The sequence below is a fragment of the Gymnoscopelus microlampas genome (assembly GCF_963454915.1).
Source record: "Gymnoscopelus microlampas genome assembly, chromosome: 10".
NCBI lineage: Eukaryota > Metazoa > Chordata > Actinopteri > Myctophiformes > Myctophidae > Gymnoscopelus > Gymnoscopelus microlampas.
Window position 1 is genome coordinate 15214468 of NC_139947.1, and position 18247 is coordinate 15232714.

Genomic DNA, 18247 nt, shown 5'->3' on the forward strand with positions numbered 1-18247 from the left:
CACAGTAGCCCCGGGTCAAATAGGCTCTATGCACAGCAGCCATATTGGAAGGAAATTGGGCCTCTTCCTTACTTCCTTCACAGGTGTTACCAATGATGCTAATGAAGGCTCTGTTCCATTTGGTGTAGCAGTGGTTCTCAAACTTTTTACTTTCAAGGACCCACTTTAACTCTGAGAGTGTACAAATGGAACCAAATGGACCTTTACCCATTTGTACACTCTCAGAGTTACACAACCGTAAGGGGCCATTTGGAACCCTCTCAAGGAACCATGAGGGTCCCTGGACCACACTTGGAAACCCACTGTTTTTTTCCAGTGAGCCAACATGCACACTATCAGCACCCTGACTCTGTTTGAACAGAATGTAACAGAGCCTTAATTAGTATCATTGGTAACACCTGTTAAGGAAGTAAGAAGAGGCCCAATTTCTCTCCAATATGGCTGCTGTGCATTCCGAGGTCACCTCACCGTCGCCACCAGGGATTCCTAAATGTAACCTCAGTGAACTATGCCTAAACCTCACCTTAATCCTAAACTTAACCTCAGTAAAACTATTCTTTGAGACACACATCCAGGTTTTTGATCAATAAGCACCTTTGTTTGGCCCGTATTAATTTCGGGACAGCTGACGGTTTTGCGGGCCAAATAAAGGCATCACGTGACATTGATCCCCTTCCCCATATTTGCTCATTCTAGAACATGACATATGTGTAGGCAGAAGAATGCCTAAACCTAACCCTTATTCCTCAACGTAACCTCAGAAAACTATGCCTAAACCTAACCTTATTCCTAACTGTAACCTCCGTAAAACTAAGCCTAAATCTAACCTTATTCCTAAACGTAACCTGAGTAGAACGGTGCCCAAACCTAGCCGTATTCCTAAACTTAACCTCAGTAAAACTATGCCTAACCCTAAACTTATTTCTAACCTTATCCTCAGTAAAACAAATACACAAATACACAAGAACCAAGATCAAGATCAAGCTCAGTGCTTAATGAGTCTCACAGTTTAGTAGACCTTGTATTGTGAATTTGTACTTCCATGTACTGATGTTCTCATGTCTTACTAAATAAATTACATCAATCAATCATCAATCAATCAAAACCACTGGGGGCAAGCGGTGCGTGGAAAAAATGGGGGCTTGTCTTCAGATTACTGTAGTTTCTACTGAATGAATGCATGGGGGGTTTCACAATGACAAGGTAGTTGAGAAGGCAGGGGTCCTGTGGGACTGACGCACTTTGCAGTGGCTCTCAACATGGGGTCTTACCGTCCGGAGAACCCCAGGGGTCCTTGAGGTGGTCCGAGGCCAGGGGGTCCCCCAGCTAAATGAACCAAATGGACCCTGTCCATTTGGTTCATTTAGCTGGACCCCCTGTAACTCTGAGAGAGTGAACAAATGTGCCCTTGCAGTTGCAGTCCATTTGGTTCCATATGACAAGGTGCATGATACAGTAGAATTATCCAGATCAGAAGCAAATATTTTACTTTTTACTCCACTACAATTATATGAAAACTTTAGTTTCTAGTTACTTTGTAGATTTTGATTATTATTACAAAACATAAATTACCCACTTCAGCCCTATATACATTTTGGCCATTTGAAAATAGCAGATCTACAAGCTCACAATGCGTCGCAATGCGACCCATTGTGAGCTTGTAGATCTGCTATTTCCAAAAGATTCTCATACATTTTATACATTTGAAAACTTGTGAAATGGGACATTCTTCATAATGAGTACTTTCTACTTTTGGTACTTTTAAGTAGATTTTGTACTTTTACTGAAGTAAGTCTTGAATTCCAGACTTTTACTTGTAACAGAATAATAATAACACTGCAGTATTGATACTTTTTTTACTTAAGGAAAACATGAGTATTTATTTTCCACCACAGCTGACATCACTGCCGCATCCTTGGCATTTTCATCCCAGCGGTCCTGTCTGTGTGGAGAAGCAGCAGCACCACCACCACGTTCAACCAAAATGGCGACCCCCTATGTCCAAGATGAGTCTGGTGAGGGTGAGACTGCTGCGCCCGCTTTGTTGTTTCAATGTTGTTGTTGTTGTTGATGATGATCAAAGCTTCTGTTTTGGAAAACGTCACGTTAACTATGAGTTTTCTGCTAAACGTTGGATTATTGTGCAATATATGTGACTACAGCGTTACTAACAGTACAGTGGAGTGCAGTGGAACGACATGCTAAGTTGCTAAACGTTAGCTAATGTTAGCACCACTCTTTAGTGAGACAGTGGCAGTGGTGGAAAAAGTACTACATTTTTTTTTATTTTACTGATGTAAAAGTATCAACACTGCAATGTTGAAAAAATGCGGTTACAAGTAAAAAGTCCAGAAAGAAAGCACAAAAGTATTGGTATCAAAATGTACTGAACCTAAAGTAGAAAGTACTCATTGTGCAGAATGTTCCATTTCGCAAGTTTTCAAATGTATAAATAATCTTTTGAAAATGGCAGATCTGAGCTTGTAGATCGGCTATTTTCCAATGCCAAAATGCTGAAGTGATTAATGTACGTGTTTTAATAATAATACAAATCTATAAAGTAACTAAAGTGTTCAAATAAATTTATAGGAGTAAAAGTACAATATTTGCCTCTGAGATGTATTGTAATGGAGTAGAAGTAAAAGTACTGAAAATTGGAAATACCCCAGCTAAGTAAAAAAAAAAAAACTCCATTTCTTAAGTACAGTACTTGAGTAAATCTCTTGAGTAAAAGTTACTTTCCACCACTGAACTGTACCCTACCCTTGGCTGGTAATTTATACATACATTCTCTCTCTCTCTCTGCTGGCCTGTATTCTGTGTACTATGATCTATCTATGATAAATGTTAACTGTATTATATCTTAATATGTGGTCGTTCTCATACATCCATACTGAAAAGGTAACATTTCACTGCACTTGAACATGTGACAAATAATATCTTTGAATAGACTCTTATCCTGCTTACAGTCCAACAATATTGTTCTGTTGATCACTTATAGTTGTGTGTGTGTGTGTGTGTGTGTGTGTGTGTGTGTGTGTGTGTGTGTCCAGATAAATATTTGCCATTGGAAAATTGTTGCAACTTGTAGGCCTAATATAAATATATTTTCTTTGCAGGGAAATACATTGCTGCTACGCAGCGACCGGATGGAACCTGGAGGAAACCGCGTAAGGTGAAGGACGGTTACACCCCGCAGGAAGAAGTACCTGTGTAAGTTAAATTATTTTTGATGTACAGCTAGCTACTGTATAGGGGCTGTCTCCTTAATTGGCTGCCAGCACCTGCCAGCCATGCATTTATATTGTAAAGACATGGTCGCCTTAAGTAGAATCAAATCAATATTTGGAGAGGGGCTTTACTCATCATCAGCAGCACCACCTGATCTAACCTAAGTGCGCTTGTGTGCCATGGTCTCTCGAGACTGACGGCCGCTACTACAGACACATCCTACTTCTTGCGGGATCTTCATCGAGATCCGCCGCTAGAGCAGTGGAAAGAATTCGGTTTCTGGCATTCATGTTTACTGTTATTTACTTTGTTATAGTATGTTGCATGCCTTTTGGAAACACTCTGAGCGTTCATAGTAAAATAACGCTTTCCGTGGACACAGCCCCATAGACTGTAAACCATTAAATGTCCACACATTTAATGGTAGACGTGTAAAAAGAGAACAAGGCATATTGGTTAGCTGTATAGCTGAGGACCCAAGGAAGTGCAGTGTCGAGTGAGATAGAACCGGCACAGTCTGCACTAACTAGTGTGTCAAACGTGTTGTCGTGTTTTCAGACATTCATCAGCTACCTCTGTGCGTCTTTTTTTTTTAGATACGAGAACAAGTTTGTGAAGTTTTTCAAAAGCAAGCCGGGTGACCTCCCGCCGGGCATGAGCCCAGACGACGCAGAACAGTCCAAGAAGCCGCAGAAGGTCCCCGGCTGTGCTGACGGCGGCGACACGGCAGGACTGTCCAAGACGGCCAAACGCAACATGAAGCGCAAAGAGAAACGAAAGCAACAGGGCGGCAGCAGCGGTGGTGGTCAGGAGGGGAGCGACGGCGACGCCGTGGAGTCGCTGAGAGACGCGGTCGAGAACGCGTCAATTTCGGAGGGTGGCGATTCTTCACAGACCACAGCAGCGCAGCCCGCCGCCGCCAGGACACCCGCCCGCACCGATCCCGTGCCGTCTGATGCTGCCGAAAAGGCCAAGAAGATGAAAAACCTCAAAAAGAAGCTGCGACAAGTGGAGGAGCTACAGCAGAAAATGGACTCTGGGGAAATCAAGCAGCCGACGAAGGATCAGATGGAAAAGTTGGCGCGCGTCGACGCCTTACGGGAGGAACTGAGGCAGCTGGAGGCCGATTCTTGAAACGGACAAACGGTTGAAAACACTAACTAAAAAAAACACAGAATGATAATGACTTTGAGATCTTGGTGTCTTTTGGAACACGTGGTGTCTGTTTGAGGTATCTTGTCCCCCGCTACTCAACATGAACCCTGAACACACTACTCTACACAGTAAAATCCTCAGTGCTAATTTATCCATTTGTAACTCTTGAGAGTGCACAAATGGTTTTGTGCACTCTCTGGGTTAAATTAACACCATTGTTTTCTCCAGCAGTGGTTGACACAGACCTGGCAACCTGTTGGCATGGTCCTCCAGGCAGGTGAAAGCTTTTGGAGTCCTGCTCATGTGTTTGGATTGGCCACAAACCCCTCCTGGTTATTCATCCATAGTTATGGTTTCTTTTAAAACCACTGCTTATTGCATTGTTTATTTTCTTAGTTTTCTGTTTTGAACCTTTAAAAAAAAAACAGGCATATTAATTCCACTCGACAAACAGATAATATTGTATCAATGCAGCTGTTTTGAATTGGTTGTTTGGAAGAGGAGCTGTCAGTCATTCTCATTTCTCACTGTATCTTCATTCGCTAACGAGCCCGTTAGCAGCCTAACAAAAATGTCCTCTAGGGCTGGACAATATATTGATATTATATCGATGTCATGAGACTAGATAGTCCCTGGTTTTAATCACATAGCCCTGTTTTATATTGAAACCCCCAAAATATTAGATTTGATCCATATCCACCTAGCAGCACTAATGTCCACCTATAGGAAAGACACCAAGAGTGAATTTGTGTGACAAATACCCGCTGTTACTGACGACATCTCTGCAGCAACGTCGCCTGTTAAATTCTGATGTAACTGACAATACAGGATTTCTCACAAATCTAGTTTGACCTACGTGCTTTTTACAATGAACAACACCGTAAACTCCTCAGTGTTAATTTAACTCTGCAAGTACCAGGGTTTCCGCTAGGCATTTTCCTGGCCGGCAACATTTTATTATTCCGGCCAGGTGTTAAATTAATCAGCCAAAATGTAATACAAGTCATGTGCGTGTTTACGTGAGTGTGCACCATCCAACTGATTGCTACAGTAGCGCAGTGTGCTTTTTTCAAAATGTAGGTATTGTAATGTGTTACTTTATTTAATATGCAAATAGTCTAATAATGATAATTGTACTAATAATTATAATAATATCGTGGAGCAAGTAGCCGGCCAATGTGGCCGGTGATCATTTTATTTAACGGTCAATTAAAAATGTTACGGAAAACTTTGTACACTGAGAGATACAAATGGATCAATTAAAACTGAGGTAGATTCTACAGTGTGGCTGTTGCATAATAAAAATGTAAGTCCTAGGAATTCCATTTTTTCATGGATGGTCACATTTTATATGAAACGATGAATCCAGTAATTGGTTACTCGAAGGACAAAATTAATAACACAATTTTAGTAATTAAATAATGGGTTTTGTTATGTGTCATGTAAACGATTTCAGTATGTGCTATTTATAACTGTGAATGTTCCTTCCACATGACATGAAAAGTTAGTTTTTTTTTACTTCTGGGTAAACAGTATTAAGCTATTTCATTTGTCTTTTTGGGGTTTGAAAACTTGTGATGAACATTACCATAATTTTGTACTTTATTACCTTATTTCACTGTCATTTTATGGTCTAAAGTAAGCACTTACATTAAATGAAAAAGAAATATGTAAACAATTAAACAATTCTGAAAATGATTCTTAGTTGCAGCCCTAAATGAGAGTTGCATACTTTCATTCATCAAAAAGCTGAAGAATGTCCTAGAAATTAATTATAATTTACCAGAATTATGGCACTGACAACAAAATATTGGCATACTCAGGTTGAGGTCACTGTAATTGTAATTAAACTTTTTCTTTTCCAGCACTTTCTCCCCAACTGTCTCAATTTCTTTGCTATTAAAACAGTGGTTGTGGTGGAATATATACTATCTATATACCAAACGTCAGCAGATGCACTTTATAGTTCTCTCCGCCAGGCTGAGACTATGTTTTCACCCCTGTCTGTGTGTCCGTCCATCTTTCCGTCTGTGTGTGAGCAGCTAATGGCGCCGTTGGACCGATGGATGTGAAACTGCACATACACTCCCTGGAGGCAAGGGAAGAATCTCTGTGTTCTGATGGGGTTAAAAGTCAGGGCTCTGCAGGACAGTCAAGTTCTGCCTCACTGATATCAACAAACTAAATTATTCCTCTATGATGGGGTGGGTGGGGATTGTAAACTGTTGCCACAAAACTGGAAGCTCATAAGAATGTCTAGAATGTCATTGTATCTGTAGCATTAAGATTTCCATTCACTGGAACACACTAATAAGAAATACAAATGACTGATTTATACTTAGTTATACACAAGCTTGTATATCTGCTATTTTCGATTTGAGACACCATCAGGCTTAACCACGAGCCCTATTCTAGGGCAAACATTCAGCAAAAATAGCAGATTGACAAGCTCACAACGCGACACTTTGCGAACTTGTAGCTCAGCTACTTTCGGCAGAGTAATTTTGTGTAGAGGGAAAAAAGGAGCTGTCCTATATAGACCCCTGTAGGGGACTCTAATCAATGAAGTACAATAGGGTTTAAGAAAGGTGTCCCCAGAAATTAATTATAATTTACCAGAATTATGCCACAGACAATAAAATGGTGGCATACTCAGGTTGAGGTCACTGTAATTGTAATTGCACGTTTTTCTTTTCCAGCATTTTCTATCCAACTGTTTCAATTTCTTTGCAATTCAAATAGTGCTTGTGGTGGAATATATACTATCTATATACCAAACGTCAGCAGACGCACTTTATAGTTGTCTCCGCCAGGCCGAAGGTTTGGCCAAGCCTATGTTTTCGCCTCTGTCTGTGTGTCCGTCCATCTTTCCGTCTGTCTGTGAGCAGCTAATGGCACCGTTGGACCGATAGGCGTGAAACTGCACATACACTCCCTGGGGGCAAGGGAGGAACCTCTGTGTTTTGATGGGGTTAAAAGTCAGGGCTCTGCAGGACAGTCAAGTTCTGCCTCACTGATCAACAAAACTAATCAACAAACTAATTTATTCCTCTATGATGGGATGGGTGGGGATTGTAAACTGTTGCCACAAAACTGGAAGCTCATAAGAATGTCATTGTATCTATAGCATTAAGATTTCCATTCACTGGAACACACTAAAAAGAAACACAAATGCCTGATTTATACTTAGTTACACACAAGCTTGTATATCTTCTATTTTCGATTTGAGACACCATCAGGCTTAACCACGAGCCCTATTCTAGGGCAAACATTCAGCGAAAATAGCAGATTGACAAGCTCACAGCGTGACACTTTGTGAACTTGTAGATCAGCTACTTTCGGCTGAGTAATTTTGAGTAGAGGGGAAAAAAGGAGCTGTGCTGTATTAGACCCCTATATGGGACTCCAGTCAATGAAGTACAATAGGGTTTAGTGGTTATGGGTCATTGTCAGTTTGTATTGTATCAACATTTGACTGTTTTGAGTTCACACAAATCAAGAGCCACTTCCTTCCCATCCGTCGTCTCACTTTACACGTTTACACGCAATGCACACTGACATAAGGTTTACCCGCAATACACTGACAGAACATAGGAGGGGCCTTCTGCCCACATGCAGGAGACAAACAATTTGTAGCAATGGTTTCATTGTTTTGCATGAACAAGATCCTAGTCTATACACACTGTAATTTACTCGTCTTAGACGTGTGGCAAGTTGTTTTGCTCATGGAATACTTGCAATAACCATAAATTCATAACCAAGGTTATAAATATTTTCATTGAGAAATATGTTTTGGGGATCCTTGACAAACAAGAATCCTCACTGTGTTAACAGACAACTATAAACAATATTCTCATCACACACAGATAACAGGTCCATTTGTACACTCAGTTAAAATTACTGAGGATTTCACTGTGTTCTTCTGTCAATCCACTGGAGTCATGTGCCGAAGTTACATGGGCAACAGTTCTATTTAAGAACCTTTAAACCTATACAACAAACCACTTTGTTGACCGGGGTCCCCGGTGCCCTGTATTATAGGGCACCGGGGACCCCCACTCAGTAAAACTGGGAAAAACTCATGGACCAGGAGGCAAGCTTGAAGGAAAATATGATGATTTTAATTTGAGCCAAAAATCAAACAACTTAAATGAATTGGAGGTAAAGTGTCAACCTCTCCGCATGGCAGCCTACACTACATTGAGCTGTTTCCTTTATATACTCTGCGGACGATCCACCCTTCGATTTCTAATTAACCAACCACAATGCAATAGCAATCTACCCAAGATGTACCCCATGTTCTGATCAATCAGCTAACAGGATTAACAGGCACCCCCTCACCCCTCTTCAGGCACCATTGATCATCACCCAACTACACAGCAAGGGTAGATAAACAAAGATATTAAAGACGATGTTCACCTTCTGTGTGACTGGGAATCTACAAGTGACAAGCATACATTTCAATATGAATGTGTGCAGTGGTGTAAAGTAACTAAGTATATTTACTGAAGTAATGTACAATTTTACGAATTTCTGTACTTTTACTTCTACTTCACACCATCTCAGAGGCAAATATTGTACTTTTACTACACTACAATTATTTGAAAACTTTAGTTACGAGTTACTTTGTAGATTTTGATAATTATTACGACACATACATTAACCACTATATACATTTTGGCCATTTGAAAATAGCCGATTTACAAGCTCACAATGTGTTGCGATGCGGGCATGCGACGCATTGTGACCTTGTACATCTGATATTTTTAAAAGATGTTTATACATTTGAAAACTTGGGGCATTCTGCATAATGAGTACTTTCTACTTTTGGTACGAATACTTTTGTAATTTTACTCAAGTACATTTTGAATTCCGGACTTTTACTCTACATTGCAGTATTGATACTTTTTCTTGAGTAAAAAAATGTTAAACTTTTTCCACCACTGAATGTGTGTGTACTGCTGAACTTAAAGATATAGGGAAAATGTGTCTATAAGAGGCTGCTCTGTGACAACCCTCTGCTACGCCAAATGTCTTTGCTGAAAATTTGACGATTAGCTATTTTCAAATCTCACCAAAAGTTCACCCCAGAATAGGAATGCTAGGGTTCAAGTGGTTAAAACTATTTAAGTAGTTCCCTTTTTCCCTCTGATGTGGAGGAGAACATGCATTTGTAGTCTCTTGCTAACTTTGATGGAGGAAAAAAAACAAGCAACATCTCTTAAAACTGGTAATCCCCTAAGAGGTCAAATTCTGAATCGTGTTAGTCAGTGCAGAAGGCGTTCCTCTCCTGACAGTCTGAATTATGTTCTGGTCTCATGCAACATGTAGAGTACAATGCATTCCTTCTGGGTCTATTGTGTGGTTTAGGTGCTATAGAAGTAGTGATGGTATAAAAACTGGATGAGGACATTGTACTGCAGGAACTGATCTGGAGAACATGGATCTGGATGGATGACCCACAGTGCAGTTATGATTAGACAGACATCTCAGTGTGCGTTTTACTGAGACAATTGGCTTCTCAATAATGGAAAGATATCAGCATCTCAGAATGGAATATAGAATGAAATATGTGGTGCTTCTTGTTTTGGTGACAGCATCACCATCTGCTGCCTTGAGCAGAGAAGAAATCACAGAAGCTCTGGTAAGAAAACACGCCTCACAACAACATCTGAACAAAAATATTAATATTATGGGACTGAAATCTGGTTTGCTTATTATTCACTGGGTTGACCTGTAGTAATTATTACCACAAAGACCTCTGGTGAAATAAAGAGATTAGGATTAATTTAGTTCAGCACCTAGAGTTCCATAAATTCCTACTATACTGTGCAGGGACTTTATGGAGAACTTTTGAAAAATGGCAGCATTCTAGGGCCGTTACTGTTTCTTCTATACATTAACGACATGAATGCTGCCTGTAACTGCAAACTGTTCCTGTTCGCTGATGACTCGGCACTCCTGATTTCGGGTGAGGACAAGTTGCAAGTCGAGGAAGCTCTCAGCTCTGAACTCTCAAAAATCCGTACCTGGCTTACCGATAACAAGCTGTCTCTACACCTTGGGAAAACCGAATCCATCCTATTTGGGACCAAACATTCCCTCAGTAAAATGAAGGTAAATGACTTCAAGGTCAAAGTCGATGACACAATCATCACTAGCAAAGAAGAGATTACCTATTTGGGATGTATTCTTGACAAACACCTGACAGGTGAAAGCATGGCAACAAAGGTGTTCAAAGGAGTAAACCAGAGAACCAGATTTATGGGCAGAGTTTCCTCTTTTGTCAACCCTCAGGCACTCAGGACCCTCTCTGGGGCCCTGATTCAGCCCCTTTTTGACTATGCTAGCTCCTCTTGGTACTCCAACACTTCAGTGTCACTGAAGACTAAGCTTCAAACCTCCCAAAACAAACTGATTCGACTACTTCTCGGACTGGGGCCCATGACCCACCTCTCTCCCACTCACTTTGCCAGCCTAGGCTGGCTCAGGGTGGAAGACAGGGTTATACAACTAAAAATGGGAATGGTCTTCAAAATTGTAAATGCAGATTTGCCCGAAATGCCCCCTATACCTGCATATCTGTATAAGTACCTCGAAAAAGTTAGTGACACCCACAGTCACAAAACTAGAGGGAGCGTAAACAACAATCTGGTAACACCCACCCATAAAACAAACATGGGCAAATTCTCCTTCTATAGCACTGCCACCAAGGAATGGAATAGTCTAACCCCATCCCTCAAAAAATGCAGTTCGCTGGGCTCATTCAAAACAGCCCTAAAAACTCATCTTTCTGGAGGCCTAAAGAGGAGCTAGTACCAGTTTCCCTGTAGACAGACGACCCCCCCCCCCTCCCCCTTTTTTTGTACATACTTTTTATTTTATTTTATAATGTTTTTTTTTGTATATATTTCATTATTTTCTCATGCCTTTTTTGTACATAATGGTATATATATATATATTTTTTTTCCCTCTGTATTATTATGTTGATTTTTGAACTGTTTGGTTGCTACTATATATGTCTATGAAATTAATTCAAGGACCCCAACGGAAACAAGCCCGCAAGGACTTTTTTGGCCGGACCTTTTAGACAAAAGCATTATAAATGTAACTGTGTTGTTTTACATTCTTTTGCCTAATAAAAAATTCAATCAATTTCAATCAATCAATTGTTGGTATTGGCATTGGTTACCAATGACAGTGCGAGTCAATTGATGTGTGTCTATATCAATCTTTTTTTTTAAAGGTAAGAGCTCTTAAATTGTTTCTATACATCAGGGTTTTTTTGGAACAAAATGGACAACTTAAATGCATGGGTCTCTATAGATTTGCTAGCAAAATTGTTTAACAGGAAGCTGTCATTAGTTAGTGATCAGTAAAATAGCTTTATACATTTACCAACATGACCTTTAAATATTCCCTGTAGGTCTATTTGAGAAGTTATGGCTACCTACATATTCCACTGGACTATAGGAACCAAAAAATTCCCCGTGGGGATATAGAAGCAGCCCTGAGGTAACTATCTGCTATCTTTTATTACTTTTCTATTCACTGTTAGGTATAAGACTGTCTTGTTATTATGATGTTCATCCTTTGTCTAGCTTATGTTATGTTCTAACTATCTTAATATTGTAGAACAAAAACTACATGACATATTTATTGTTTTGAGTGCAGCTTGGTCCTATGGCCACAAGCAGCAACCCTCTTATCTCGGTGCACTATGCTCTTATCCCTCCTTTGTCTAGAGAACCAGCTACTTTCAATGTATTTCACAATTTTTTTAAATTTCAGAAATGTCAAAGATTTTGAAAATAACTGATCTATGGCAGATGAAGCGTTGCGAGCTTGTCAATTGGCCGTTTTCACTATTTGTCATAGTACGATGAAGTATCGTCACTGTCAGGCAGAAATCTTGTATCTCCAAATTTCAACGCTTTATGTTTTTTCATTTGTCATTTAATGCCCTACTTCGTCATACAAGAGTGTCAAGCAGAAATAGTTAAACTAGCCGATCTACAAGCTCACAATCTACAGCCGATCTACAGCCAATCTACACGATCTGCTATTTTCACTATTTCTGAAAAACTTCGTTCCATTCCCTGAAAAGTAACAGTTTTTGACATACAAGTTGCAAACATGTTTAATATGTTTTCAATTTTCTTTTGCACATAGTCTTCCAGATTACGATGACAGAATGAATTGTCATATTTGATTTGATCAACACATCTAAATGTCCTTCTTCTTAATTTATCTCTCAGAATCTTTCAGAAAGCCAATGACCTTCCCATATCAGGAACGCTGAATGAAGCCACTCTGACAGTGATGAGAAAGCCTCGCTGTGGTATTGAGGACTCTTTCAACAACAAATCCCTCAGATATAGTGTGATGGGTGGGTATTTACGCAGCAAATTTTGTTTTAATTAACCACATAAACCCCGGCATCCCTATTTTGAGCAACAACAAAAAAAGAATATCCAAAGATCGAAAAGTTTCAAGGTTTGTTATTATCTTTATACATTATTAAAAAAAATAAAGAAATTGCAGATTTACAATCTGACTCATTGTGAGCTTATAGATCTGCTATTTATATGGCTTATAATAAGTGTTTAACTATTGGTTTGTGAAACATTTCTTTAGACAGAGCTCTTCACCGTAAGGCACCATATTGAGATTTTAAGTGACACAATTTAACAGGCCACTGGTGTAAGAAGATGCTGACCTTTCACATCTATAATTACACCCCTGATTTGGGACAGGCAAAGACCCGCCTGGCCATCCTAACTGCTTTTAGGTACATTTACTCAAGTACTGTACTTAAGTACAATTTTGAGGTAATTATTTGAAAACTTCAGTTACTAGTTACTTTGTAGATTTTGATCACACTTCAGCCCTATATACATTTCGGCCATTTGAAAATAGCCGATCGCAACGCATTGTGAGCTTATAGATCTGCTATTTTCAAAACATTTCTATACATTTTATCAATTTGAAAACTTCAATTTAACAGGCCACTGGCGTAAGAAGATGCTGACCTTCCGCATCTATAATTACACGCCTGATTTGGGACCGGCAAAGACCCGCCTGGCCATCCTAACTGCTTTTAGGTACTGGAGTGACGTGTCACCGCTCAGGTTCCAGGAGGTGCATCGGGGAAGGGCAGACATCAAAATGTCCTTTCACAGAAAAGACAAAAATTGTCCGGTGCCTTTTGATGGGCAAGGTAGGAGCTTTGTTGTTGTTGTTGTTGTGGTGTTTGAAGTGTGCTTTAAAAAAAAAAAGTTTCTATAAAGTTTAAAAGAAAATGTCGAAATAATTCACAAGGGCTATTTCACATGCAGAATAATACTGTTTGTTGTCCCATGTTTTAACGGCAGAGGTGGAAGAAGCACTCAGTTCTTTGACTTAAGTAAAAGTAGAACTACCTCAGTATAAAATTACGTTGTAAGTAAAAGTCCTGCATTCAAAATCCAAGTAAGCATCAAAATATACTTAAATTAGCAAATGTAAAGGTAGTCATGATGCATAATGCCGATTTCATAATAATAATAATTAATAATTGACACTTTAGAAATGTGCAGCCACCCTGTATACACTCACATACTGTATGTTGGTTTGTTTACTGTTGAGTGAGAAAACAATGTTGCACATTAAGAATCATCTGGGGACCCCCCAAAATCATTGCAAAATCATTGGGTGGGTCTACTGAAGCACTTAGTTACATTCCACCACTGCTTAACAGAATATCTCAATGTTTCTGTGTTGTGATAGGAGATGATAGTTGTCTTGTGATTAGGACAAAGAACATGCATGTGATGATAGTTTATGATTAGATTGTGTGATAACAATTGTCTTAAAGGTGTGTGTGTTGTCTCATCATCAGGACGTGTCCTGGCCCACGCCGAGTCCCCTCAGTCCGGCATCGTCCATTTTGATGAAGACGAACTGTGGACAGAAGGGAGGGACTATGGCTCCAACCTGAGAATCGTAGCCGCTCATGAGATCGGCCACGCTTTGGGTCTGGGCCACTCACAGTCCTACGGCTCCCTGATGGCGCCCGTTTACGTCGGATACCGTTCCGACTTCAGGCTCCATCCAGATGACATACGAGGCATCCAGGCTTTATATGGTAACATCACAATTGGGTAATAAAGGCCACAATTCTTCTATTCCAAGTAATACTCTATCTATATGTAGGCTAACCTGCATAAAATGTTCCCCTCCATTCTATATCCCCCCTCTTTTAGGAAAGCCAGCGAAAACCCCCCCATCCAGGTATCCAAGCCCACCGGTGGCTGTCAGGCCCCCAGTACCCTGCAGGGCTGCTATGGATGCAATTATGCTTGGTACAGTCAGACCAGTCTCACAAATAAAATGATGTGCATTAAATCATCCATACAATGCCCTCAAACTTTGGACATCGCTGACACATCTTTCATAATTATACAGTGTGTTATACAAGTCCTCAGTGTTCATTTAACTCTGAAAGTGTACAAATGAACATCAAACCTAGCACCTGTCTAAACAACATGTTATCTATATAACATTCTTAAAGGGATTTTTTTCCTATCGATTAGTCACCCCATGGAGACTTGAATTCATGGATATTGTTTTGTTTTTGTCGCTTTCCTAAGCCAATAATTTAATGACAGCAGCGGTTCCGGTAGGAGACACAAATAGTCTCCTTTGTATCTCCTACCGGAACCGCTCCCTACCGGTCCGCTGGTCATCAAATTATTGGCTTAGGAATGCGACAAAAACAAAAGAATATCCATGAATTCAAGTCTCCATGGGTTGACTAATCGATAGAAAAACATGAACTATCCCTTTAACATATGTGGGCAAACAGTACAGTATATGTCTATCTAAATAACATAACACACGTGAACAACAAGTAGCTATCCAACATACATCTTGCATAGTACATCTAGCATCTATCAAAATATGGACAACAAGCAGCGATACAAGGAATGAGGAATGCTAGGGGGGGGGGGGGGGTGAGTGCTAGGGGGTAAGGTGCAGTCTGAAGAGGTGTATTTTCCTTTTAACTGTGTACTTACAGTGTTCTTTGCCCTACAGGTCCACAGCATAAGACATACGTCTTCAGTGGTCAGCATGTGTGGACAGTGACTGACAGAGGTACCACCAGCCCTGTTCCCATCAATGCTCTGTGGAAACAGCAACCTGGAAACATTAATGCAGCCGTTCATTCCCAGAGAACAGGCAAATCCTACTTCCTGAAAGGTACGTTGATATTCTCTGACTTGCGTGAGGGTACGGTATATGACGTTTGTTAGGCATATTTGATATCTGCTGCTATTTTGTGTTCTATTTGAACAAGAGAAAGAATGCCCAACTCTGTCACAGACTTGATTTCGTAATGGTTGTGATATCATGTTTTGTGTGATACTTTTACGGTTACTTTCAAAAGTGGAACCACAACTTGTGGGAATCTTGCACAAAACAATTCACCCACTCTTTGGTGTGAACTTGCAATATGACAATGACATAAAGCTGAGTTGATAGCCACTATTGTGTGTCCTTGTGACCAATTAGGCTACTCTTTAACATTAAGATGTTCTTTCATTAACCTTTGACTGGTTTTAGCAAAACTGTGATTGCAATGTTGTGCAGTTAACATGGTTTACTGCACTACATTGTCCCCTGCCAAACACACACACTGTATGTGTGTTGAAACGGGGACAATGTAGACAGTAAACATCGTGTGTCTTCAACAGGGGACAAGGTGTGGAGATACACAGGCTTCAAACTAGACTCCGGCTTCCCCAAACTCCTGTCCAATGTTCCTGCTAATATCGATTCAGCCCTATACTCCAGCAAGAACAAAAAATTGATCTTTATCAAAGTATGTCATGAAAATAGCAGTTGTTTTCAACTAGTAGCCTATGTGTGTGCTATTTGTTGTTTTTTGCAACCCGTGTGCATGAGAGGATTACAGTGGTGTAAAGTAATTAAGAACATTTACTCAAGTACTGTACTTACGGTACGTAAGTACACTTTTCAGAACGTTTTACTTTACTGGAGTGTTTCCAATTTTCAATAGGCTACTTTTACTTCTACTTCACTACATCTCAGAGGCAAATATTGTACTTTTTACTCCACTACAATTATTTGAAAACTTTAGTTAGGCTACTAGTTACTTTTTAGATTTACATTATTATTACAAAACATACATTAACCGCTTCAGCTGAGTTATGACGCGTAGTGAGCTTGTAGATCTGCTATTTTCAAAAGATTTGTATACATTTTATACATTTGTAACTTGTGAAATGGGACATTCTGCATAATGAGTACTTTTACTTTTGGTACTATTAAGTACATTTGTATGACAATACTTTTGTACTTTTATAATTTTAAAATGAATCTGGACTTTTACTTGTAACAGAGTATTCTTTACATTGTGGTATTGATACTTTTACTTAAGTAAAACATTTGAGTACTTCTTCCATCACTCACTGGAGGTTTACCTTTTTCATCTGTGCCTATTTCAGGGCAGTGGATACTGGCAGTGGGATGAACTTGGACCGACAGACTTCAGCGCCTATCCCAAACCCACTGGCCAGCTGTTCCATGGCATACCCAGCAGTCCAGATGCTGCGGTCACGTGGACAAATGGCCATATATACATGTTCAAAGGCAGCCAGTACTGGCGTGTAAACAAAAACCACCAAACAGTGGAGAAAGCCTCATCTCTCCACCGCTGGATGCAATGTGATGGCTAGGCCACTAGAGGCAGCTGCAGGCCCATGATTCTAACGTCAAAACCATAACAATTTATGCCACACAGGAGGACATTTATACTCAACATTTACTCAACTCAAAATTGAATGTGGGCTGAGTGACTCCTCCTTTTCGCTGTATCATCAAATTAATGCTGCATTTGTTGGCATCAAAGGTGCTAAGCTGGCAGTCAGAAGGACATAAATATCTAACTCAGATGTTGCCAGATGAGACGTAGTCGTCTCGTCTTATAGGCTCTATGCACAGCAGCCATATTGTGAAGACATTCACAGGTGTTACCAATGATACTAATGAAGGCTCTGTTCCATTCTGGTCAAACAGAGTCAGGTTGCTGATATTATGCATGTCGACTCACTGGAAACACTCTGTTACACCATTGGGCCTAAAATGTGGGTCCTTACGGGTGTTCCAAATGGCCCCTTACGGGTGTGTAACTCTGAGAGTGGGTCCATTTGGTTACATTTGTACACTCTCAGAGTTATGGGGGTCGTGGAAATTGAAAAATCTGAGAACCACTGTGCTACACGAAATGGAACAGAGCCTTCATTAGCATCATTGGTAACACCTGTTAAGGAAGTGAAAATATGGCTGCTGTGAATAGATCCTATTGCAACCATAGAGATTGCAACACCTCCACTCATTTCCTGGGTTTAGCCAAGGAAATTATTATTTCTTATTTTTAACTCTATGGTTTAGCCTATCAGCACAGGACATTTGAAATGATTCAAAAGAAAATCCTAGGACTTATTTGACTCTGTCCAGAGTCAAATAATTATTATCAGTGTTATTAAACACCCTTTACGTCTGTGTGCTGGCAAAAAAAATATGGAACCAATGAAAAGTATTAAAAAGCGCTTCTGACAAAACCAGCTAACTCCATTGGATCCTCAAACTGTCTGCTAAACCCATAGAGGTATAGGCTAAACCAGTTAACTCCACCTAATGTGGGTGGAGTTAGGTGGTTTTGCTAACTCCAGGCTCCACATCCTTTTGACCTCCAACCTCATTGTGAGCTTCCAGTTGTTCTTATCAATGATGGCCTGAAAAATGAACATTTGGAGTGGTGAACTGGTTTCTGCCCGGCAGCAGAGATATTATTTAT

General features: G+C 40.1%; 2 protein-coding genes across 3 annotated transcripts; both read left to right on the forward strand.

The window, feature by feature from the left end:
• Window positions 1-1946: 1946 nt before the first annotated feature.
• pym1 (PYM homolog 1, exon junction complex associated factor) lies at window positions 1947-6253 on the forward strand. 2 transcript variants are annotated; one of them, XM_084068132.1, is made up of 3 exons: window positions 1947-2021; window positions 3120-3213; window positions 3828-6253. In XM_084068132.1, exons 1-3 carry the CDS (start codon window positions 1985-1987, stop codon window positions 4363-4365), a joined length of 669 nt encoding a protein of 222 aa, XP_083924258.1. In that variant the 5' UTR covers window positions 1947-1984; the 3' UTR covers window positions 4366-6253. The 2 variants fall into 2 exon arrangements, with proteins under 2 accessions (XP_083924258.1, XP_083924259.1); XM_084068133.1 differs by having other exon boundaries at window positions 1948-2015.
• Window positions 6254-11825: 5572 nt separating this feature from the next.
• LOC311052880 (matrix metalloproteinase-19-like) lies at window positions 11826-17305 on the forward strand. The gene is made up of 8 exons (XM_084068128.1): window positions 11826-11901; window positions 12645-12775; window positions 13394-13606; window positions 14267-14512; window positions 14631-14729; window positions 15463-15627; window positions 16122-16249; window positions 16896-17305. Exons 2-8 carry the CDS (start codon window positions 12709-12711, stop codon window positions 17124-17126), a joined length of 1149 nt encoding a protein of 382 aa, XP_083924254.1. The 5' UTR covers window positions 11826-11901; window positions 12645-12708; the 3' UTR covers window positions 17127-17305.
• The last annotated feature ends 942 nt before the right edge of the window (window positions 17306-18247 follow it).

Excerpts from the sequence above, each read along its gene's own strand:
- LOC311052880 (XM_084068128.1), top strand. The coding sequence starts at position 12,709 with ATGAGAAAGCCTCGCTGTGGTATTGAGGACTCTTTCAACAACAAATCC. Across the intron at positions 12,776-13,393 it reads CCTCAGATATAGTGTGATGG|GCCACTGGCGTAAGAAGATG; the intron begins GTGGGTATTTAC and ends TCAATTTAACAG. Across the intron at positions 14,513-14,630 it reads AGGCATCCAGGCTTTATATG|GAAAGCCAGCGAAAACCCCC; the intron begins GTAACATCACAA and ends CCCCTCTTTTAG.
- pym1 (XM_084068132.1), top strand. The coding sequence starts at position 1,985 with ATGGCGACCCCCTATGTCCAAGATGAGTCTGGTGAGG. Across the intron at positions 2,022-3,119 it reads CCAAGATGAGTCTGGTGAGG|GGAAATACATTGCTGCTACG; the intron begins GTGAGACTGCTG and ends TTTTCTTTGCAG. Across the intron at positions 3,214-3,827 it reads CCGCAGGAAGAAGTACCTGT|ATACGAGAACAAGTTTGTGA; the intron begins GTAAGTTAAATT and ends TTTTTTTTTTAG.